Source organism: Bufo gargarizans, chromosome 2 (assembly GCF_014858855.1).
Source record: "Bufo gargarizans isolate SCDJY-AF-19 chromosome 2, ASM1485885v1, whole genome shotgun sequence".
NCBI classification, from domain to species: Eukaryota; Metazoa; Chordata; class Amphibia; order Anura; family Bufonidae; genus Bufo; species Bufo gargarizans.
Window position 1 is genome coordinate 3948249 of NC_058081.1, and position 26106 is coordinate 3974354.

A 26106-nucleotide genomic window follows, 5' to 3' on the forward strand; every position below is an offset into this window, starting at 1 on the left:
AAAGAGGTCCCGTCCCCTCTCCTGACATGCCAATTTAATAGCTTCATGCATCCCCCATGTAATAACAATTATGGAGCATCTATTCTTATGACTACATGTTGTATCACTCCTGTATTATTTCTACTAGAAGTTATGAATGAATTGCTAGCAGTCTGCAGTAAGGGTACAGAGGGGTGGTGACCAGTTGGGGTGTCCATGCACAGTCTGACTCTATCCACTCAGTGTTGCCAGTGTCAGAGTATGCAGGTATCCCCCACCTTACTGGTTACCCCCCCCCCCCTCTGTACCCTTACTGCAGACTGCTAGCAATCTAATAATACAATGTGGGTAAAGGTGTGGAACAAAGCCCTATTTCCAGAATAATGAGACATGTTTTACAGACAGCTGGCCAAAAGGAGTAAAGCTTGCAAAATTATCCCCCATGTAATAACAATTTTGGAGCATCTATTCTTATGGCTCTATGTTGTATCATTCCTTTATTATTTCTACTAGAAGTTATGAATGAATTGCTAGCAGTCTGCAGTAAGGGTACAGAGGGGTGTTAACCAGTTGGGGGTGTCCATGCACAGTCTGACTCTATCCACTAAGTGCTGCCAGTGTCAGAGTATGCAGGTACCCCCCACCTTACTGGTTACCTCCCCTCTGCACCCTTACTGCAGACTGCTAGCAATCTATTCATAACTTCTAGTAGAAATAATAAAGGAATGATACAACATACAGACATAAGAATAGATGTTTCAAAATTGTTATTACATGGGGGATAATTTAGCAAGCTTTACTCCCTTTGGCCAGCTGTCTGTAAAACATGTCTCATTATTCTGGAAATGGGGCTTTGTTCCACACCTTTACCCACATTGTATTATTCTCTTTGGCATTCATATTTCTGGTCAGCTGTTGATGGAAAAGCTCCTTTTTAATTGCCATACCACCCTGAAGCACATCAGCAAACAGACATGCGCTGGCTAAATAAAACAGGCTTAGTCGTTACTGAACTGTGTCTTTTCTTCTACCCTGTTTCTTGACCAGATGACCTTTTGGGGAGGTTGATTAGAACACTGGCCAGAACTAGTCCAGTTTGCTATCGCTGTACTGTCTTGTCCAGCCTTCAGTGTCATCTCAGAGAGGGCTTTCAGCAGGTGGTGTCATCACACTCAAGCAGAAAAAGTTTTTTCCCCCATATTCCAATATTGTTCCCCAAATCACATTTGCCAAAATTAATAAGGCATGAATCTGTGAGGATTTTCGCACAACTTTGACTAAGGCTGATGAATAGATCTGATGAAGGTGGCTACTTATCGCCAGCCCAATCATGCCACTGCTGCTACTGTATCTACCTGCCCATCATCATGTTCTGTTTCGGACAAAAAAATAAATTTCAAGAATTTCACTCATCTTTAGTTGAACTCTACCAACAAGATAGAATGTTCTGCTTATATAATTAGAAAATCCGTATATTTAGTTAAAACTAATTTACTGCTAATCAGTCCTTAATATTTCTCTGAGACTCGTTATTTTTATTCCTGGAATTATCCCTTGAGAGCTGAATCTGTTGTTGTACAATAATAATATTCCCAATGGTCCTTTCCATGAGGGTGTAAGCTTAGTTATATACCGTACAGTACACAGAACATGAAATCCGGTGTCATTTTCTTTTTTTTTTTCCAGAAGAAATCAGTGAACATCCTGTTCGAGTCCTTAGAAAATATCTAATGTACTTTTTCTTGAGAGGATTATGAAGGAAATCAATTGTATACAAGTATCTGATAAATGCTTCATGCGGAAAAGACTGAAATTGATATTGAATAAGAATTAAAGAAAACCTTTTTAATGGAGAGAAAGAGTTTTCTTTCCTCATAAAGATCAGCTTCAATGTGTCAATTAAATGTCATAAATTTGGCCTCCGTATAACAGTTAGAGATGAAGGTTCATGAAGTCAACTCCTCCATGGCCACTGAGTTCCTTATACTGGGATTCCCGGCTCTGAATGATTACAAGTTGCCGTTCTTCTCCATTGTTCTTCTAATGTATTCCATGACTATATGTGAGAACCTCTTGATCATTTTACTGGTGTCCACAAGCCAACGTCTCCGTTCTCCGATGTATTTCTTCCTTGGACATTTGGCACTGTCAGATATTTTCCAAATATCAAATGTTGTTCCTAAGATGCTGGATGTTATCATAAAGGAGGGGAGTATCATATCTTTTGTTGGGTGTGCAACTCAGTTTTACCTTTATGGGGTGTCGGTTAGTGCTGCATGTTTTTTGCTCACGGCCATGTCCTATGACCGGTACTTGGCCATCTGTAGACCTCTACATTATATCTCAGTGATGAGTGCTAAGCTTAGATACAGTCTGATCATTTCATCCTGGGGGATCAGCTTTATGTTAGTCCTCATCACACTTGTACTTGTATGTGGCTTAGACTTCTGTAGGTCGAATGTTATTAACCATTTCTTTTGTGACTTGGCGCCTCTTTTAGAACTTTCTTGCTCAGACACAACCCCTGTGAGTATTGACATTATAGTCCACTCTGTTTTTATAGTTTTGTTACCTTTCTTATTTATTATTATAACTTATGTTCACATTTTTATCACTATTTTTGGAATTTCCTCCACCTCAGGCCGACAAAAGACTTTTTCCACTTGTAGCTCTCACTTGGGGGTTGTATCTACCTATTATGGGTCCATGATCATAATCTACATGGTCCCTTACAGAGGACATTCAGTGCCTGTTAACAAGTTTATTTCCCTTCTCTACATTGTGCTGACCCCTTTCTTAAACCCTGTCATATACAGTCTCAGAAACCAAGAGATTCAATCTTCCTTGATTGTATATCTAAAGGTTTGCAGTAAGAAGACCGTCTTGTAGTAGAAGAGAGTAACACGATCCATCAGAAGATATCGTTTAAGACACATTTAATGTATATTTGTAATCAAAATATATTTTTTTCTTTCTTCTAACGATGTCATTTAGGTAATGTTGATACAAACTGAATTTTAGTAAGGCAGAGTTTTTTTTTTTTTTCAGGATTATGGGCTTTTCTCCTTCCCATCAGAGCTTGTGGTATGTGATCCTGCAGTGACTTGCTGCATGGGGACACATACCCACTGAGGCCAGTCATTGGCTGCAGCAGCACATATGACCCCATTGGTACTGCAGCCATAAGTAAACACACCTGGGACTGGAGGATCACCAAAGGCCACAGGGATTAAGTTAGGGCATAGGAGCAGAGTGGTGGAGAGCAGGGGAGTATGAGTTTTTCAACAAGTATCACACGCTCCAGGGGCTAGACTAAAAGCCCATCATCCTGGAAAACCCCTTTAATGTTACACAGTAAAAAAAATCTTAACAGTAAATGTCCTTGCAGCAAAATTAACAGGAAAAGTAACAATTTAGTATGCATGGTACTTGCCTCCTATTAACTTCCTGTCTACTAATAAACAAGGATTTTGCTTAATAAGCTGCTGAGGAGTTCTGAAATCCGATCAAAGGATTGCAGTGACGAAAACATATATTTTACAAAAATGTTGGTTCACAGTTGTGGTGGTCAGCCAAGTCTGAGGTGTGTCCATTGTTTTTTCTACAGCTTCTAATGCTAGATCTTCTGTTATCAACTCTCTTTTATTTTTGTAATTTTTGCTTATATTTTATGCCATTTTTTAAATCTCAAATTTTTTGTACTTTGGTATGTACTACACCTATTTAATAAAAACTTTAAAGCCCAACACTTAAATAAGTCTAGATGTGGTATGCTATAAAACTCCAAATTCATAGCCTTTCATATAATCAGTGTCAGACTGGGGTGCCTGGGGCCCACCAGTAAAATTCATTCTGCCCACTGTAAAGCTACATGCAAATTTTACCTACCGCAGCAGCAAGATGCTACAAGATGATTATGAGGGTCACTGCTATGACTTTTAGAGGGTGGGTTCCTGGGGAAAGAGGATACTAGCTGGCCTAGAAGTCATCTCAGCCATCTGAAGACTTCATAATAATAAACTAGGTACTGTACTGTGCTGTACTTTATATATTATTACCATGACGTCCCATTCCCTGCTCACTACTAACTCAGATGGCCACCATTGCCTTGCTCCTTTTTCCTCAGGCTAGTGATGGTTCTGATTCTTGGCATCTTCTGCAGGCTGTGGTCTGCACTTCTCTGCTAGGCCTCCTGGTCTGCCTCTTAGGACGAGACGAGTGCTTGCTAAAGGCCAGCATGCCAATAATCAAATTCCTCCCCAGCCTATGGCTCGTTATTCCTGGCTATATAAGCAACTTCCTTAGTGGGAGGGTGGTTGAGCTTTAGGTTCCTAGTTTACTAGTGAAGGTGCATTATTCTGTCTGACCGCCTTTGTGCCGAAATTCTGTCTTTTAACAAATAATGTTGAGCGAGCATGCTCGGCACATTGCAGAGTTCGGCCGAACACCATGTGTGCTCGAGTCAGTGTATTTAAATCTAATTTAGCCTCTATTTCTATGCAAAGGATCACTGTACAGTGAGGGAATCTCTCAGTGTGAGTCCGCGGCTTAGGAGTCCCTGCTCTGACTCCATATATAGCTATGTCCATATGTGGAGTCAGGGCTTGGAGACACCCCAGTGTATTTAAATCTAATTTATCTTGCATTTCAGAAAAGTTTATGCTGGGATTCAAACTCACAACCTTCTGCATTAGAGGCAAGGTACTTAACCACTCAGCTATAATAGTCAGTTACTTAAAAAATAAAAAAATATATATGAGACTTCTTCTGTAGAGGAATACTTACTACTAGTAAGTATTGCTATACAGTAGAAGTCTCATATTTTATTTTGTTGTAGTGACCAGCTATGCAGCTATATAGTGTAGTGGTTAAAGTTCTGGGCTGTGATGCAGAAGCTGTGAGTTTGAGTCCTGGCAGAAACATATTATGCTCTCATTTAGTTTTCTGTGAATTGATTCATATATATCAGAAGTATGATTTTTTATATATATATATATATATATATATATATATATATAAAATCATACTTCTGATATATATGAATCAATTCACATAAAACTAAATGAGTGGGTGTGCGTCTCTTTTGGAAAATCAATCACTGCCTGTATAGGACGCTAAAATAATAAAATAAATCTTTATTAGAATACTCTGTAAAAAAAAAGGGGGGGGGGACACTCAATAGACAGGCCTACTGTATATCAAAGTATGGTGTATTCGCCACACATAGCACCCTAACCGGTGTATATAGCTTATACCCTGTGGGACCAAGTGTAGGTGGAGAAAATGAAAGCGCTATCAACAAGCGCTAATTGTCACATCATTGGTGTGCACCACCAATCTCAATGCTGTCCGACATAGGCTGTGCAAAAGTCGGGGTCGGACACCAATCATTTAGTAGCAATGCATAGGTGGTATACAGCTGGGGTAAGCGATGGTCCCAGCAAATAAAGTGCCAGATGTTGAATAGGAGGGATAGTTGAATCCGCCTACTCCAAATATCAGGCTGATAATTCCACTGAGACTAACAAAGACCCCACTGTGTATTATAATAGAGCACTCAGCCGGTACATGTGCAGCCCATACTGCCAAGAAAGCCAACTGCTCTATACTCCAGCCAAATAGCGTGCTACTGGTGCAGCACTGGGGCATTAAAGCAGGATGAGTACAGTGCTGGATCCACGCGTTTCAATTGTAAATATCTTCAGGAGCATAGGTACAGTAAGTAGCAACCCTATGTGTTTCAATTCTAAATATCATCAGGAGCGTAGGTAAGTTGAAACCCTAAGTGACCGCACCACCGGGCCAGTATAAAAAGGGAAGGACCCACCCCCAAGGCGGGGTGAGATGCGCACCTCTGCCAGTCAGGAGACAGGAGCCGGACAAACCCCTGGTAAGCTCCGTCCACCTGCAAACAGCAATTGTAAATGCGCTCTAGCTTCATAGAGAATAGTATAAGTGGGAAAAAAGGAGGTTAAAGCAGATGGGGGGAAAGTGGGGATCTTCTGCATAGACCTCAATGGGACCCGGCACCCTCCCCTCTTTTGAGCAGGGGGTGCCTCGGGTTCTCCCATTGACTTCCGATGTGTTCGGTAGAGCACCCGAGCATCCCGAAGTGCTCTACTCAAGCACCTGAGCACACGAGCACATTGGTGCTCGATCAACACTAGTAACAAACTCTGATTCTTGCCTATCTGCCCTGGCCTGTTTCTTGTATTGATCCATTGCTGCTAACCCTGACCATGGACTTAATTTTTGGTTTGAACTCTGCCAGCCCGACTTCAACTAGTGTGCTCACTACGAAAATTGCCTGACCCCTCAATGCTTTGCACCAGGGTCTCAGACCCCTGTGGGTCAGCCACCAATTACACTGGGACTATCTCAAGAGGTCGCATCCTGTTGGCTCCCCTAAAGAAAAGACCAGATCCCTATATAGGAGTTAACGGGTGTAAACCAGGAGACTGACAAGATAATGTCCATAGAGATAGCCCAATGGCAAACCGGTTAGTTGGTGCAGTGGGTACACCCCCACTGCCCATTATTTACATTTCTTACTCCGTTTATGGTTTGTCAGGAATAATGTTCCTCATAGAGAAGGTATTATATTTTTTGTTTTCAATACAGCTTTGTATCATTCCTGATCTATCTCCCAAACTCTGTTATGTGCAACCATTCTCATAGACCTTGTCTGTGTAATCTAATTAACCTCTAAAACTTCTGTTGGTAATTCTGTAAGTAACTCTAATTAATGTGAATGTACATCACTACTTGTTTGGCTTCAGCATCGCTATGCTTGTCACGTGGCGGTACTCGGCCGAGTACCACATGTTCTCGAGCTCCATGCTCGAGTCTTCTCCCCGCACGTTTCGTAAGTAAACACTGTAAGTACTGCCATCACTGTAATGCCAGTAGCCATGTTGGCTGCATTACAGTAATTGGCTGTCCGGAACGCGTCATCGGATGCAATACAGTCAGGGAGAGCTGCGCTTAGGAAGGGACAGATAGTGTATGGAGTTTGTGATTGCAATTTATTCAATTTTAAAACTATTAAGGACTATTGTGCGTGGTGGCAGCAATTTAATTGTGCAAAGTTGTACAATTTTTTTTTTATATACTTTTCGAAATAGCGATTATTTTTCTATATAGAAGGTGTCTGCAGTGACTTGTGACATCTGTGCAGCAAAACCTTCTGTGTGTCAGGGACAGAGATAGGAAGAATATTAGTAAAAATAATATATTTTTTTCCCATAATCCACATTTTTTCGGTCAATGGTGCAATCCGTGAATTGTGTGATCTGCGCTTCAATACATTGTGTGGTTGTCAGGCCCAGATATAGTGAAAAATGTAAATATAAATATAAACTACATCAGAAAACAGTGTCTGTACCGCAGATTCCAATAATCTGGGCCTAATCTAGTGTCCATATTCTGTGTTTCTGTGACATATACTGTCCTGCATCAGAAAACTGTGTCTTTAGCGGACTGTAAAACAATTGCACCACATCTAGTGACAAAACCATTATTATGAAGAAGGCGAGCACTAAGGGACTGGGAAGTGGGCGTGATGCTGATGGTGCATGCAGAGGCCGTGGCCCTGGGCGCAATTAAACTGTGCCTGCTGCCAGTGCACCAGTAGAAAAAAACATCCATCGTACCCAGCTTCATGTCCAACTTAGCTGGGGCGGCGCAGGACAACACTCTCCAAGTCGGACCAGTGCGAACCGTTGGTCGGTTGGATTGCTGAAGATAATGCTTCTAGTCGGTTAAGGACCACCCTCTCTTCCACCAAGTCCAGTCTCTGTAGCCAAGAGTCTGGTCAACCGAATCCTCTCTCTGATCATCCTTTCTCCCACCATGAAGAGGCTTTCCAAACGAGTGATCCCACACTCGGATCTTCCGAGGAGCTCTTTCCAGCGCCACTATTACATTTGTCCCTCGCGCCCAGCACGCTTGAAGAGGCACCTGAGATATTGTGCCTTGATTCCCAACCTCTTGAACCTTCACAGTCTCAAGAAGATGACGGTGGTGAACGACAATCATTCCCTCACAAGGTGGATGAAGATGAGATACAGTGGTCAATCACTGAGGTTGTGGTTAGGTCAAGTCAGGAGGATGAGCAGAGTCAGGAAATGGAAGAGGATGTGGTTGACGATGAGGTCACTGACCCAACATAGAAAGGTGAAAAGCCGAGCAAGGACAGCAGTACAGATGGGGAGGGATCCGCAGAACCGCAAAAGGCTGGAAGAGGTAGTGGGGTTGCAAAAGGGAGAAGTAAGCCCACACCAAACAGGCCCACAACCATTAGACCGAGCACCCCCATGCATAAATCTACCTTGCCAAGGGTTAGCTGTTCTGCAGTATGGGGCTTTTTTGAGGAAAGTGCAGACGACAAAAGAGTGGTAGTTTGCAACCTAAGCCGTACCAAAATGAGCCGGGGCGTGAACACCAGCAACCTCACCACCACAAGCATGATCCGCCACATGGCATCCAAGCACCCTAATAAGTCGGCTGAAGGCCTGGATCCACAATCTGGGTCTGCGGGTCACACCACTGCCTCCTCTTCCCCTGTGTTATGTGCTGGCCAATCCCATGTCGAAGGTGCAGGCCCGGATGCCCCTCGCCCTGCACCTGGATCTTTGCATGAACCATCAGCAACAACATAAACTTCCCTGTCCCAGCACAGTGTCCAAATGTCCATAACACAGTCATTTTAACCCAAGCACAAATACCCACCCACAAGCCATAGCACTAAATTAGCAACTTTTTAAATTACTGGCACTTGAAATGTTGCCATTTAGGCTTGTGGACAGTGAGGCCTTCTGCAGCCTGATGTCGGCGGCCATCCTTTGGTATGCAGTCCCCATCCGCCACTATTTTTCACGGTGTGCCGTGCCCGCCTTAAACCAGCATGTGTCCCGACCAACGCAGTTACTGGGAAGGTCCACTTAACCCACGGACACAAGGACAACTGCTGGTGGCCAGGGACTACCCATGCGCAGGATTGCGGGCCCTACGTCCATCAGGGTCTCCGCCAGAAGCTATATTACTGGCTCCAACCCCCACTTCTCCTCCTCCGCCGCCTCCTTCTCCACTTCCACCTCCAACAGCAGTCAGCCATCGGTCGCTAGCTGGAAGCAGTGTAGCACTGCTGTGGATAAGAGTCAACAGGCCGTGCTGAAGTTGAACTGTTTAGGGGTCAAACAGCACACCGCTGCAGAGCTGTGGCAGGGTATAAGAGACCAAACCGAGCTGTGGCTCTCGCCACTCAACCTGCAACCAGGCATGGTTGTGTCTGACAATGGCCATAACTTGGTGGCGGCTTTGGAGCTCGGCAACCTGACACACATCCCATACCTAGCGCACATCTTAAACTTAATGGTACAGCGGTTTATCAAAACCTACCCCAATTTGCTAGAGCTTCTAGTGAAGGCGCGCTGCGTGTGTGCCCATTTCCGCAAGTCATCCACAGCTACAGTCGGCCTGTCAACGCTGCAGCAGCGATTGCTGCTTCCAGCTCACCTACTGTTGTGCAACATGAGCACGCGCTGGAACTCTACGTTCCACATGTTGGCCAGGCTTTGTGACCAGCAGAGGGCAGTTGTGGAATACCAGCTGCAACATGGTCGTCACCTTTCGAGTTAACTGCCACTATTCACAAGTGAGGAGTGGGCATTGATGTCCGACCTCTGTGAGGTTTTAAAAAACGTTGATGAATTCACACAGATGGTAAGTGGCAAAAGCGCTATTATCAGCGTAACCATCCCACTGCTGTGTCTACTCAAACGATCGCTGCTCACAATTAAGGATGATGCTCTGAATGTGGCAGACGAGGAAATGGGGGAGGACATTACACAGTGTAATAGCCAGCCCACCCTCAGTTCATCTTCTCAAAGCGAATTGAATGAGGAGGAGGAGATGGAGACTGTTGCATCTGCTACAGAGGGTAGTACCCATGGAACTTTAATTCCATCTGTTCAGTGTGGATGGGCAGAAGAGGAGGAGGATGAGGAGATGGAGAGAAATCGACATCTTGCTTGTTGATACTCTGGCACACAAGGCTGAATTCATGTTAGGCCGCCTTTCCAACGACCCTCGCGTTATATGCATTTTAGATAACACGGATTAATAGGTGTTCACCCTTCTCGACCCTCGCTACAAATAGAACTTGTCATCTCTCATTTCTCTGGTGGAGAGGATGAGCAAAATGGTGCAATACCAGAAGATCCTTGTTGGAAAATTGCTCCAAAATTTTCCATCTGACAACGCAGCCGGCAGAGTCCATACTTCCTTAGGCAACCAAGGAAGGGAGACAAGAGGAAAACACAGCAGCTCCAACAAAGGCAGGGCAACACTCTACAAGGCATGGGACACTTTCATGGCACCCCGCCATCAACTTGTTGGTGAAGGAATACATAGCAGACCGTGTCAGCGTCCTAAATGATCCCTTAGTGCCTTACAACTACTGGGTGTACAAGCAGGACACGCGGCACGAACTGGCGTTCTACGCCTTGGAGGTGATGGCCTGCCCTGCTGCCAGCGTTTTGTCTGAGCGTGTATTTAGTGGTGCTGGTGGCATTATAATAGATAAGCGTATCCGCTTGTCCACTGACAATGAACAAGGCCTGGATTGACCCTGACTTCTCAACTCATTAGAGGAGAGCTGAGCTGATGATGAACATAAAGGCAATTTCAATCTATCATTTATAATGTACTCAATCTACTGTAGTGTATTCCCATGCACATTTTCTACCACAAAAAAGAGTATATGGTTGAATCTTATTTTCTCCTCCTCCCCACTCAATTTTTTTTTTATAGGGTCAGCTCAACTGCAGGCCCCTAATGTTTTAGATGGTCATTTCAGTAGCAGGCCCTCGCCCCTAATATTTTAGCTGGTCAGCTCAGCAGCCGGCCCTCGCCCCTAATGTTTTAGAGGGTCAGCTCAGCAGCGGGCCCTCGAATATAATGTTTTAAGGAGTCAGCTCACCAGCAGGCCCACACCTAAAATCTTTTACAGGGTCAGCTCACCTGCAGGGCCGCAACTCAATGTGAATGAGGCCCTCCTTTATGTGATATACAGGTTGTATCGGAGTGCCTCTTCATTATAATTTTTGACATGACTTGCACTTTATATACAAGTAAATATACAGGAAAGAATGTTTTCAATCAATTTTTCCTATAAAATCGATTTTTTACTTTGGTTTTGTGCATAAAACCTTAATTAGATTGTGGGCCTGTTGATCAGTTTAAGGACTTTTAAGCAGCATAAGCAGCAGCATGGTGATAAAAATAAGTGGCAACGTGACATGGTGTGGAGATGACAGCATGAGGAGGCCACAGTGACTGAGTCTGGATAAAAGACTGAGGCCACAGATTGCTTAGAAAGATGCAGATGGAAACAATCTATGGAGCTGTATCACCGTCACCTGCAGATTAATGCAGCCATCAATTTCAAGTTGGGTATTGTCGTGCCTTTTCATAGGTAAATACATTGATATCCAATTCATTTTTAGTCAAGATGGATGTTCATTACCTTTAAGAGCCTTGCTCCACTATAGTTACAATTTTGTAGGTCTTGAGAAGGCCAAAGTAAGGTCACACGAAGGTTTCTACTTTTTAGTGTTATTCTTCTCATGAGTGTACCAGTCTGAGAAGAGGCCTTCTTATCTACTGATAAATTTATGACGGGAGTTAAAGATAAGCTCTATGCAGCTGGTGATAATTACCTATACAATTAGGCATTTATCAATGAAACAAATATATAATATTCATGTATTCATTTAATGAACCTTAGTCCTTAGCATAAGACAATCAGTAGAACATATAATATATATTATACTGTTATATGTGATGAAGACAACATGTATCCAGTATATTATAATATATATATATATATATATATATATATATATATATATATATATATAGATAGATATATATATATTTCTCATTAGGAGAATCTTTGTCTCTAAAAGAGTGTCTGTGAAGATGTGTGTTTTGTAACAATTATTCACCTCTTTGGTATGAGAGGAGGTACTGATATCCCTGAGTAAACAAAGCCAGTGAAGTTATTTACGATACACAAATAAACAGTGTGAAAAACATTCAGAGACGCCTAGAGGTCTGTCTCTAATTGCTACAAGTGTCAAATCTAATCCCTATAGCCTTGAATTAAAGCTTTTAAGGTCAATTGTATATTATACCTTTATTCAGACTTACAGAAGTTAACCCTTTATACTATGATGCAAATAGCTTACACAGCAGTGCCACCTAGGTATGAGTAGGTGACATTACAACAGTAGCAAAAGTGCATTCTGGGTAAGGTTATGATGTCATTTCTTATCAATGATCACACCCATCCGACAATGATTGGAAACTTCCAAACTAGGAAGGTGTGTCTAACTGATAAGTTTGTGTTCATAAACCATACATAGGGGGGGAGAAGAGGAGAGAGAAAAGGAACACACAAGAAAGAGAGGAAAGAGAAGTAAAGCTGTCTAGAGGGGTCTATCAAGATGGAAGCCATGGTGAGATGTGCTATGATGGACCACCCAGCTTTCCTAGGAGCAGAAGTGAGATTTCTACTAGGACTTGGTAAGAGATACAGAAAATGATATTTCATTTTATTAAGACTAATTTGATAGTGTGGGTGAAATTATACCATCTAGATTGGCGAATAAATAAATAAATTAATTAATTGATTATCTCCATATTGAGATGTAGTTTTAGGATATTGTGAGACTTCATTCTACCTGCAGAAGAATCAAGACTCATAATCTAGCAAAGCAGTAAATAATTGCTTAGATATATATATATATATTGATAGAACATTCTTCGCCAAGCTAAGTGATGGTTTCCCACAGGAAAGACTTATTTCAAGTCCTTTCCATTTAAGATATGGTCTAGCAAAGATCCTATATCCCTGTCATTTGTCTTAATAGTCTTACCAAAGTCATATGTGTGAAAATAGTCCAGGATGGGGCGGAAGGACACAGTTATCTCTTCTAAGTTATATCCTTGAATGGATCTGCCCATGCCTGAAGTCATGTGATGTGTAGTTGGTTAGAGGGGGGTGGAATGTATTTAGCATTCCATATTGATGTCTAGGATTAGACATGCCTGTCCTGATATCATGAGGTTTTCTCTGAACAGAGGTAATATATATATATAACTTATGTTCCTACTTTGATATCCTAACCTAATAATAGCTTGGTTACAATGTGACAAGTTATTTCCACTCACATGTATTGTTAAGCTTGTAATGCTTTATATTAACGCTATATATATTCATTTGCATGTATCATTGTGTTTATTTACTTATATATGTTTATAACCTTGTATCCAATAAATCTGCATATTTTTATAAACCTGTGTATTATTGTATAATGCAGAACTACATGTTTTATCATTAACGTCATCTCACGTCAAAAAGAACTTATTTATCTGAGGAAATAGTCGGCCTCAGAAGTGAATTGTATCAATTAGGTTGTCTACAATTCACCAGGTCATGATTTTAAGAATTTATGACAAATTTTATAAATTAATTTTTTTTATAAGTAATAATTTTTATGACCATAATTAATAATTCTTAATTGAATTATTACACCCGACAGTATGTCGGTTTTACCTCAGCTCACCAGCAGTCCCGCACCTAAAATCTTTTACTGGTTCAGCTCACCTGCAGGCCCGCAACTCAAATCTTTTACAGGGTCAGCTCACATGCAGGCCCGTGACTCATGCTGCCTTGCTTTGAATTAGTAGCCATAGCCGTTTATCAGGCTCCCTCTTCAAATCGAACAATGATTCCCCGTTACTGGTGGTCATCATGTTAGGCGCATTAAAGAACATCGAACAACTCTCTGAGTCAGGAGTGTGTAATTGCCGTGCGCCTGCTGCCTTCCTTGGATGTTTCTGTTTAATAACTTGACCCACCCTCTACACCCAATCAGATTTCAGCCATTGACCTCCCTTGGATGTGGTATCCCTTTCTCAAGCTCCCTCTCCGGCGTAGAACCCTGATTCCCCATTACCCGTGGACACCATGGTAGGCGCAGAAAAGAACATCGATAGTTGATAGGGCAGACATCCGAATGGATCGTCGCCGTCATGGGGATGTGCAGTCGCCCAGAGGTTATCTAGAGTCACCAATGCGGCAGCAGGCCCTTGCCCCTAAGGTTTTAGTTGGTCAGATCAGCAAATGTTTTTGAGGGTCACCAGCAGGCCATCAATCATAATTTTTCAAGGGTGTGTATGATGCCCTCCTTTATGTGTAACAAAGGGTGTATTGTAGTGCCGGTTCCTTGTCATTTTTGGCAGCCCTTTCACTTAGTGCATAGGCTTTATGAGTGTAGGAGTCCCACTAACTGAACTATTGAACCACAATGTGAATGAGGCCCTCCTTTTTGTCATATACAGGATGTATCGAAGGGCCTCTTGCTTGTAATTTTGCACTTTATATACAATTGAATATACTGGAAAGAATGTTTCCGAACTATTTTTCATGTAAAATTGTTTTTTTTTGGGGGGGAGGGGGGGGGGTTAGTGCGTATTTTTGTCAGTCTGAAAAAGTGGCATACAATTCGGACAACATGGTTCCCAGCAGCAACCTGGGAGTCCAAGATGCATCCAGACTTCGTCCCCATGGTGTTCCCGATCCATTTTGTTGGTGTTTCTGTCACTTTCTGACCTTTTCCAATGGACCAGGCACCCTCCTCTTTTCAGAGCAGGGGGTTCCTGGTTGTCTCCCATTGACTTCCATTATACTCGGGTGCTCAGCCAAGCACACAAATATAGCAAAGTGTTTGGGCTGAACACCCAAAAACTTTGGTACTCGATCATCATTAAACACCACTAGGGTTGAGCGAACCCAAACTGTATAGTTCGGGTTCGTACCGAATTTTGAGGTGTCCGTGACACGGACCCGAACCCGGACATTTTCGTAAAAGTCCGGGTTCGGGTTTGGTGTTTGTCGCTTTCATGGCGCTTTTTGAAAGGCTGCAAAGCAGCCAATCAACAAGCGTCATACTACTTGCCCCAAGAGACCATCACAGCCATGCCTACAATTGGCATGGCTGTGATTGGCCAGAGCACCTTGTGACCCAGCCTCTATTTAAGCTGGAGTCACATAGCGCCGCCCGTCACTCTGCTCTGATCAGTGTAGGGAGAGGCTGCAGCTGCGACGTTAGGGCGAGATTAGGCAGTGATTTACTTCATTCAGAGATTGATCTGCAGCTGTGGATCATTGAACTGCTGCTATTGAATTGCTCACTGTTTTTAGGCTGCCCAGAGCGTTTTTCAGTCACTTTTTTATGGGGTGATCGGCGGACATTTTGTGTCTTGTGGTGCGCCAGCACAAGCTGCCACCAAGTGCATTTAACCCTCAATGGTGTGGTTGTTTTTTGGCTAAATCCTACATCAGGGTCAAGCTGTCACACCAAGTGCATTTAACCATCAATAGTCTGGTTATTTTTTGGCCATATACTACATCAGGGGCAAGCTGCGCCTGTCACCAAGTGCATTTAACCCTCAATAGTGTGGTTGGTCAAGCTGTCACACCAAGTGCATTTAACCATCAATAGTGTGGTTATTTTTTGGCCATATCCCAGTCTAATTCTGTCAGTAAACGTATACCTGTCACCCAGCGCCTAAATAATAGGCCTCAAATTTATATCCAGCTAAATCTGTCGTTACTGCTGTACTGTTGTGGCTGGGCAAGTTATTTAGTGTCCGTCAAAGCACAGTTTTTGTTCTGGGTTGAAATACAATATCCAATTTAGCAATTTCATAATTTAGTGGTTTCTGCTGTATCAGAGCTATTTTAAATCTATCCCTAAAAGGGTATATCAGATTCAAGGTGCACATAGGGTCATTCTCAATAACTTCACACACACGCTACTGTGCATTTCCAAGTCTAATTCTGTCAGTAAACCTATACCTGTCAACCAGCGCCTAAATACTAGGCCTCAAATTCATAGTCAGCTAAATCTGTGGTTACTGCTGTGCCTGTATTAGTGTAATACGGTACCTAAATAGATAGCCAGATAGTGTTAGGTGTCTGTAAAAAAAGGCCTGAATTTGAATTCAATACATTGGGCCAAATATTATTTTTGTTGTTGTGGTGAACGATAACAATGAGGAAAACATCTAGTAAAGGACGCAGACATGGTCGTGGTGGTGTTAGTGGACCCTCTGGTGCTGGGAGAGGACGTGGCCGTTCTGCCACAGCCACACGTCCTAGTGTACCAACTACCTCAGGTCCCAGTAGCCGCCATAATTTACAGCGATATTTGGTGGGGCCCAATGCCGTTCTAAGGATGGTAAGGCCTGAGCAGGTACAGGCATTAGTCAATTGGGTGGCCGACAGTGGATCCTGCACGTTCACATTTAGAGTTGAGCGAACACCTGGATGTTCGGGTTCGAGAAGTTCGGCCGAACATCCCGGAAATGTTCGGGTTCGGGATCCGAACCCGATCCGAACTTCGTCCCGAACCCGAACCCCATTGAAGTCAATGGGGACCCGAACTTTTCGGCACTAAAAAGGCTGTAAAACAGCCCAGGAAAGAGCTAGAGGGCTGCAAAAGGCAGCAACATGTAGGTAAATCCCCTGCAAACAAATGTGGATAGGGAAATGAATTAAAATAAAAATTAAATAAATAAAAATTAACCAAAATCAATTGGAGAGAGGTTCCATAGCAGAGAATCTGGCTTCCCGTCACCCACCACTGGAACAGTCCATTCTCAGATATTTAGGCCCCGGCACCCAGGCAGAGGAGAGAGGTCCCGTAACAGAGAATCTGTCTTCATGTCAGCAGAGAATTAGTCTGCATGTCATAGCAGAGAATGAGGCTTCACGTCAGCCACCACTGCAACAGTCCATTGGCATATATTTAGGCCCAGCACCCAGGCAGAGGAGGGAGGTCCCGTAACAGAGAATCTGTCTTCATGTCAGCAGAGAATTAGTCTGCATGTCATAGCAGAGAATGAGGCTTCACGTCAGCCACCACTGCAACAGTCCATTGGCATATATTTAGGCCCAGCACACACACAGGCAGAGGAGAGAGGTCCCGTAACAGAGAATCTGGCTTCATGTCAGCAGAGAATCAGTCTGCATGTCATAGCAGAGAATGAGGCTTCACGTCAGCCACCACTGCAACAGTCCATTGGCATATATTTAGGCCTAGCACACAGGCAGAGCAGAGAGGTCCCGTAACAGACAATCTGGCTTCATGACAGCAGAGAATCAGTCTGCATGTCATAGCAGAGAATCAGGCTTCACGTCAGCCACCACTGCAACAGTCCATTGTCATAAATTTAGGCCCAGCACCCAGGCAGAGGAGAGAGGTCCCGTAACAGAGGATCTGGCTTCATGTCAGCAGAGAATCAGTCTGCATGTCATAGCAGAGAATCAGGCTTCACGTCAGCCACCACTGCAACAGTCCATTGTCATAAATTTAGGCCCAGCACCCAGGCAGAGGAGAGAGGTCCCGTAACAGACAATCTGGCTTCATGTCAGCAGAGAATTAGTCTGCATGTCATAGCAGAGAATGAGGCTTCACGTCAGCCACCACTGCAACAGTCCATTGGCATATATTTAGGCCTAGCACACAGGCAGAGGAGAGAGGTCCCGTAACAGACAATCTGGCTTCATGTCAGCAGAGAATCAGTCTGCATGTCATAGCAGAGAATGAGGCTTCACGTCACCCACCACTGCAACAGTCCATTGGCATATATTTAGGCCTAGCACACAGGCAGAGCAGAGAGGTCCCGTAACAGACAATCTGGCTTCATGACAGCAGAGAATCAGTCTGCATGTCATAGCAGAGAATCAGGCTTCACGTCAGCCACCACTGCAACAGTCCATTGTCATAAATTTAGGCCCAGCACCCAGGCAGAGGAGAGAGGTCCCGTAACAGAGGATCTGGCTTCATGTCAGCAGAGAATCAGTCTGCATGTCATAGCAGAGAATCAGGCTTCACGTCAGCCACCACTGCAACAGTCCATTGTCATAAATTTAGGCCCAGCACCCAGGCAGAGGAGAGAGGTCCCGTAACAGACAATCTGGCTTCATGTCAGCAGAGAATAAGTCTGCATGTCATAGCAGAGAATGAGGCTTCACGTCAGCCACCACTGCAACAGTCCATTGGCATATATTTAGGCCTAGCACACAGGCAGAGGAGAGAGGTCCCGTAACAGACAATCTGGCTTCATGTCAGCAGAGAATCAGTCTGCATGTCATAGCAGAGAATGAGGCTTCACGTCAGCCACCACTGCAACAGTCCATTGGCATATATTTAGGCCTAGCACACAGGCAGAGGAGAGAGGTCCCGTAACAGACAATCTGGCTTCATGACAGCAGAGAATCAGTCTGCATGTCATAGCAGAGAATCAGGCTTCACGTCAGCCACCACTGCAACAGTCCATTGTCATAAATTTAGGCCCAGCACCCAGGCAGAGGAGAGAGGTCCCGTAACAGACAATCTGGCTTCATGTCAGCAGAGAATTAGTCTGCATGTCATAGCAGAGAATGAGGCTTCACGTCAGCCACCACTGCAACAGTCCATTGGCATATATTTAGGCCTAGCACACAGGCAGAGGAGAGAGGTCCCGTAACAGACAATCTGGCTTCATGTCAGCAGAGAATCAGTCTGCATGTCATAGCAGAGAATGAGGCTTCACGTCACCCACCACTGCAACAGTCCATTGGCATATATTTAGGCCTAGCACACAGGCAGAGCAGAGAGGTCCCGTAACAGACAATCTGGCTTCATGACAGCAGAGAATCAGTCTGCATGTCATAGCAGAGAATCAGGCTTCACGTCAGCCACCACTGCAACAGTCCATTGTCATAAATTTAGGCCCAGCACCCAGGCAGAGGAGAGAGGTCCCGTAACAGACAATCTGGCTTCATGTCAGCAGAGAATTAGTCTGCATGTCATAGCAGAGAATGAGGCTTCACGTCAGCCACCACTGCAACAGTCCATTGGCATATATTTAGGCCTAGCACACAGGCAGAGGAGAGAGGTCCCGTAACAGACAATCTGGCTTCATGTCAGCAGAGAATTAGTCTGCATGTCATAGCAGAGAATCAGGCTTCATGTCAGCCACCACTGCAACAGTCCATTGGCATATATTTAGGCCTAGCACCCAGGCAGAGGAGAGGTTCATTCAACTTTGGGTAGCCTCGCAATATAATGGTAAAATGAAAATAAAAATAGGATTGAATGAGGAAGTGCCCTGGAGTCCAATAATATATGGTTATGGGGAGGTAGTTAATGTCTAATCTGGACAAGGGACGGACAGGTCCTGTGGGATCCATGCCTGGTTCATTTTTATGAACGTCAGCTTGTCCACATTGGCTGTAGACAGGCGGCTGCGTTTGTCTGTAATGACGCCCCCTGCCGTGCTGAATACACGTTCAGACAAAACGCTGGCTGCCGGGCAGGCCAGCACCTCCAAGGCATAAAAGGCTAGCTCTGGCCACGTGGACAATTTAGAGACCCAGAAGTTGAATGGGGCCGAACCATCAGTCAGTACGTGGAGGGGTGTGCACACGTACTGTTCCACCATGTTAGTGAAATGTTGCCTCCTGCTAACACGTTGCGTATCAGGTGGTGGTGCAGTTAGCTGTGGCGTGTTGACAAAACTTTTCCACATCTCTGCCATGCTAACCCTGCCCTCAGAGGAGCTGGCCGTGACACAGCTGCCTTGGCGACCTCTTGCTCCTCCTCTGCCTTGGCCTTGGGCTTCCACTTGTTCCCCTGTGACATTTGGGAATGCTCTCAGTAGCGCGTCTACCAACGTGCGCTTGTACTCGCGCATCTTCCTATCACGCTCCAGTGCAGGAAGTAAGGTGGGCACATTGTCTTTGTAGCGTGGATCCAGCAGGGTGGCAACCCAGTAGTCCGCACAGGTTAAAATGTGGGCAACTCTGCTGTCGTTGCGCAGGCACTGCAGCATGTAGTCGCTCATGTGTGCCAGGCTGCCCAGGGGTAAGGACAAGCTGTCCTCTGTGGGAGGCGTATCGTCATCGTCCTGCCTTTCCCCCCAGCCACGCACCAGTGATGGACCCGAGCTGCGTTGGGTGCCACCCCGCTGTGACCATGCTTCATCCTCATCCTCCTCCACCTCCTCCTCATCCTCGTCCTCCTCGTCCTCCAGTAGTGGGCCCTGGCTGGCCACATTTGTACCTGGCCTCTGCTGTTGCCAAAAACCTCCCTCTGAGTCACTTCGAAGAGACTGGCCTGAAAGTGCTAAAAATGACCCCTCTTCCCTCCTCCTCCTCCTCCTCCTGGGCCACCTCCTCTTGCATCATCGCCCTAAGTGTTTTCTCAAGGAGACATAGAAGTGGTATTGTAACGCTGATAACGGCGTCATCGCCACTGGCCATGTTGGTGGAGTACTCGAAACAGCGCAACAGGGCACACAGGTCTCGCATGGAGGCCCAGTCATTGGTGGTGAAGTGGTGCTGTTCTGTAGTGCGACTGACCCGTGCGTGCTGCAGCTGAAACTCCACTATGGCCTGCTGCTGCTCGCACAGTCTGTCCAGCATGTGCAAGGTGGAGTTCCACCTGGTGGGCACGTCGCATATGAGGCGGTGAGCGGGAAGGCCGAAGTTACGCTGTAGCGCAGACAGGCGAGCAGCAGCAGGATGTGAACGCCGGAAGCGCGAACAGACGGCCCGCACTTTATGCAGCAGCTCTGACATGTCGGGGTAGTTGTGAATGAACTTCTGCACCACCAAATTCAGCACATGCGCCAAGCAAGGGATGTGCGTCAAATTGGCTAGTCCCAGAGCTGCAACGAGATTTCGCCCATTATCACACACCACCAGGCCGGGCTTGAGGCTCACCGGCAGCAACCACTCGTCGGTCTGTTGTTCTAATACCCCGCCACAACTCCTGTGCGGTGTGGGGCCTGTCCCCCAAACATATGAGTTTCAGAATGGCCTGCTGACGTTTACCCCGGGCTGTGCTGAAGTTGGTGGTGAAGGTGTGTGGCTGACTGGATGAGCAGGTGGAAGAAGAGGAGGAGGAAGCCGAGAAGGAGGAGGTGGCAACAGGAGGCAAAGAATGTTGCCCTGCGATCCTTGGCGGCGGAAGGACGTGCGCCAAACAGCTCTCCGCCTGGGGCCCAGCTGCCACTACATTTACCCAGTGTGCAGTTAGGGAGATATAGCGTCCCTGGCCGTGCTTACTGGTCCACGTATCTGTGGTTAGGTGGACCTTGCTACAGATGGCGTTGCGCAGTGCACACTTGATTTTATCGGATACTTGGTTGTGCAGGGAAGGCACGGCTCTCTTGGAGAAGTAGTGGCGGCTGGGAACAACATACTGTGGGACAGCAAGCGACATGAGCTGTTTGAAGCTGTCTGTGTCCACCAGCCTAAATGACAGCATTTCATAGGCCAGTAGTTTAGAAATGCTGGCATTCAGGGCCAGGGATCGAGGGTGGCTAGGTGGGAATTTACGCTTTCTATCAAATGTTTGTGAGATGGAGAGCTGAACGCTGGCGTGTGACATGGTTGAGACGCTTGGTGACGGAGGTGGTGGTGGTGGTGTTGGTGGTACATCCCCTGTTTGCTGGGCGGCAGGTGCCAACGTTCCTCCAGAGGCGGAGGAAGAGGCCGAGGCGGCAGCAGCAGAATAGGCCGAGGCGGCAGCAGCAGAAGAGGTAGCAGGGGGAGCCTGAGTGACTTCCTTGGTTTTAAGGTGTTTACTCCACTGCAGTTCATGCTTTGCATGCAGGTGCCTGGTCATGCAGGTTGTGCTCAGGTTCAGAACGTTAATGCCTCGCTTCAGGCTCTGATGGCACAGCGTGCAAACCACTCGGGTCTTGTCGTCAGCACATTGTTTGAAGAAGTGCCATGCCAGGGAACTCCTTGAAGCTGCCTTTGGGGTGCTCGGTCCCAGATGGCGGCGGTCAGTAGCAGGCGGAGTCTCTTGGCGGCGGGTGTTCTGCTTTTGCCCACTGCTCCCTCTTTTGCTACGCTGTTGGCTCGGTCTCACCACTGCCTCTTCCTCCGAACTGTGAAAGTCAGTGGCACGACCTTCATTCCATGTGGGGTCTAGGACCTCATCGTCCCCTGCATCGTCTTCCACCCAGTCTTGATCCCTGACCTCCTGTTCAGTCTGCACACTGCAGAAAGACGCAGCAGTTGGCACCTGTGTTTCGTCATCATCAGAGACATGCTGAGGTGGTATTCCCATGTCCTCATCATCAGGAAACATAAGTGGTTGTGCGTCAGTGCATTCTATGTCTTTCACCGCTGGGGAAGGGCTAGGTGGATGCCCTTGGGAAACCCTGCCAGCGGAGTCTTCAAACAGCATAAGAGACTGCTGCATAACTTGAGGCTGAGACAGTTTCCCTGGTATGCATGGGGGTGATGTGACAGACTGATGGGGTTGGTTTTCAGGCGCCATCTGTGCGCTTTCTGCAGAAGACTGGGTGGGAGATAATGTGAACGTGCTGGATCCACTGTCGGCCACCCAATTGACTAATGCCTGTACCTGCTCAGGCCTTACCATCCTTAGAACGGCATTGGGCCCCACCATATATCGCTGTAAATTCTGGCGGCTACTGGGACCTGAGGTAGTTGGTACACTAGGACGTGTGGATGTGGCAGAACGGCCACGTCCTCTCCCAGCACCAGAGGGTCCACTAACACCACCACGACCATGTCCACGTCCGCGTCCCTTACTAGATGTTTTTCTCATTGTTATGGTTCACCACAACAACAAATATATTATTTGGCCCAATGTATTGTATTCAAATTCAGCGGGATATAAATTTGAGGCCTAGTATTTAGGCGCTGGGTGACCGGTATGGATTTAGTGACAGAATTAGACTTGGAAATGCACAGAAGCGTGTGTGTGTGAAGTTATTCTGAATGACCCAATGTGCACCTTGAATATTATATACCCTTTTAGGGATAGATTTCAAATAGCTCTGATATAGCAGAAACCACTAAATTATGAAATTGCTAAATTGGGAATTGTATTTCAACCCAGAACAAAAAATGTGCTTTGACGGACACTAAATAACTTTCCCAGCCACAACAGGACAGCGTTAACGAGAGATTTAGCAGGATATAAATTTGAGGCCTAGTATTTAGGCGCTGGGTGACAGGTATGGGTTTAGTGACAGAATTAGACTTAGAAATACACAGTAGCGGGTGTGTGTGAAGTTATTCTGAATGACCCAATGTGCACCTTGAATATTATATACCCTTTTAGGGATAGATTTCAAATAGCTCTGATATAGCAGAAACCACTAAATTATGAAATTGCTAAATTGGGAATTGTATTTCAACCCAGAACAAGAAATGTGCTTGAACGGACACTAAATAACTCGCCCAGCTACAGCACTAAGGACAGATTTAGCTGGATATAAATTTGAGGCCTAGTATTTAGGCGCTGGGTGACAGGTATGGGTTTAGTGACAGAATTAGACTTGGAAATACACAGTAGCGGGTGTGTGTGAAGTTATTCTGAATGACCCAATGTGCACCTTGAATATTATATACCCTTTTAGGGATAGATTTCAAATAGCTCTGATATAGCAGAAACCACTAAATTATGAAATTGCTAAATTGGGAATTGTATTTCAACCCAGAACAAGAAATGTGCTTGAACGGACACTAAATAACTCGCCCAGCTACAGCACTAAGGACAGATTTAGCTGGATATAAATTTGAGGCCTAGTATTTAGGCGCTGGGTGACAGGTATGGGTTTAGTGACAGAATTAGACTTGGAAATACACAGTAGCGGGTGTGTGAAGTTATTCTGAATGTCCCTATGTGCACCTTCAATATGATCTACCCTTTTAGGGATAGATTTCAAATAGCTCTGATATAGCAGAAACCACTAAATTATGAAATTGCTAAATTGGGAATTGTATTTCAACCCAGAACAAGAAATGTGCTTGAACGGACACTAAATAACTCGCCCAGCTACAGCACTAACGACAGATTTAGCTGGATATGAATTTGAGGCCTAGTATTTAGGCGCTGGGTGACAGGTATGGGTTTAGTGACAGAATTAGACTTGGAAATACACAGTAGCGGGTGTGTGTGAAGTTATTCTGAATGACCCTATGTGCACCTTGAATATTATATACCCTTTTAGGGATAGATTTCAAATAGCTCTGATACAGCAGAAACCACTAAATTTTTAAATTGCTAAATTGGGAATTGTATTTCAACCCAGAACAAAAAATGTGCTTTGACGGACACTAAATAACTTTCCCAGCCACAACAGGACAGCGGTAACGAGAGATTTAGCGGGATATAAATTTGAGGCCTAGTATTTAGGCGCTGGGTGACCGGTATGGATTTAGTGACAGAATTAGACTGGGATATGGCCAAAAAATAACCACACTATTGCTGGTTAAATGCACTTGGTGATGGGCGCAGCTTGCCCCTGATGTAGTATATGGCCAAAAAATGAACAGACTATTGCTGGTTAAATGCACTTGGTGTCACAGCTTGACCAACCACACTACTGAGGGTTAAATGCACTTGGTGACGGGCGCAGCTTGCCCCTGATGTAGTATATGGCCAAAAAATGAACAGACTATTGCTGGTTAAATGCACTTGGTGACGGGCGCAGCTTGCCCCTGATTTAGTATATGGCCAAAAAATGAACAGACTATTGCTGGTTAAATGCACTTGGTGTGATAGCTTGACCAACCACACTACTGAGGGTTAAATGCACTTGGTGACGGGCGCAGCTTGCCCCTGATGTAGTATATGGCCAAAAAATAAACAGACTATTGCTGGTTAAATGCACTTGGTGTGACAGCTTCACCCTGATGTAGGCTTTAGCCAAAAAACAACCACACCATTGAGGGTTAAATGCACTTGGTCGCAGCTTGTGCTGGCGCACCACAAGACACAAAATGGCCGCCGATCACCCCAGAAAAATGTGACTGACAAACGGTCTGGGCAGCCTAAAAACAGTGAGCAATTGAGGATCAGCAGCTCAATGATCCACAGCTGCAGATCGATCAGTTAATCAAGTCCTTTGGAGGAGTTAATCTGCCTAATCTCGCCCTACTGTCGCAGCCGCAACCTCTCCCTACGCTAATCAGAGCAGAGTGACGGGCGGCGCTATGTGACTCCAGCTTAAATAGAGGCTGGGTCACATGGTGCTCTGGCCAATCACAGCCATGCCAATAGTAGGCATGGCTGTGATGGCCTCTTGGGGCAAGTAGTATGACGCTTGTTGATTGGCTGCTTTGCAGCCTTTCAAAAAGCGCCAAGAAAGCGTCACAAAAGCGCGAAGAAAGCGACGAACACCGAACCCGAACCCGGACTTTTACGAAAATGTCCGGGTTCGGGTCCGTGTCACGGACACCCCAAAATTCGGTACGAACCCGAACTATACAGTTCGAGTTCGCTCATCCCTATTCACATTATCTCCCACCCAGTCTTCTGCAGAAAGCTCACAGATGGCGCCTGAAAACCAACCCCATCAGTCTGTCACATCACCCCCATGCATACCAGGGAAACTGTCTCAGCCTCAAGTTATGCAGCAGTCTCTTATGCTGTTTGAAGACTCTGCTGGCAGGGTTTCCCAAGGGCATCCACCCAGCCCTTCCCCAGCGGTGGAAGACATAGAATGCACTGACGCACAACCACTTATGTTTCCTGATGATGAGGACATGGGAATACCACCTCAGCACTTCTCTGATGATGACGAAACACAGGTGCCAACTGCTGCGTCTTTCTGCAGTGTGCAGACTGAACAGGAGGTCAGGGATCAAGACTGGGTGGAAGACGATGCAGGGGACGATGAGGTCCTAGACCCCACATGGAATGAAGGTCGTGCTACTGACTTTCACAGTTTGGAGGAAGAGGCAGTAGTGAGACCGAGCCAACAGCGTAGCAAAAGAGGGAGCAGTGGGCAAAAGCAGAACACCCGCCGCCAAGAGACTCCGCCTGCTACTGACCGCCGCCATCTGGGACCGAGCACCCCAAAGGCAGCTTCAAGGAGTTCCCTTTTATGGCACTTCTTCAAACAATTTGCTGACGACAAGACCCGAGTGGTTTGCACGCTGTGCCATCAGAGCCTGAAGCGAGGCATTAACGTTCTGAACCTTAGCACAACCTGCATGACCAGGCACCTGCATGCAAA

The 26106-nt window shown here is 45.5% G+C and overlaps 1 protein-coding gene across 1 annotated transcript; it reads left to right on the top strand.

The window, feature by feature from the left end:
• The first annotated feature begins 1917 nt into the window (after positions 1-1917).
• On the top strand, positions 1918-2868 carry LOC122929196 (olfactory receptor 1468-like). Its single transcript, XM_044282702.1, has one exon. The coding sequence runs from the start codon at positions 1918-1920 to the stop codon at positions 2866-2868; it is 951 nt and encodes a 316-aa protein (XP_044138637.1).
• Positions 2869-26106: the final 23238 nt, after the last annotated feature.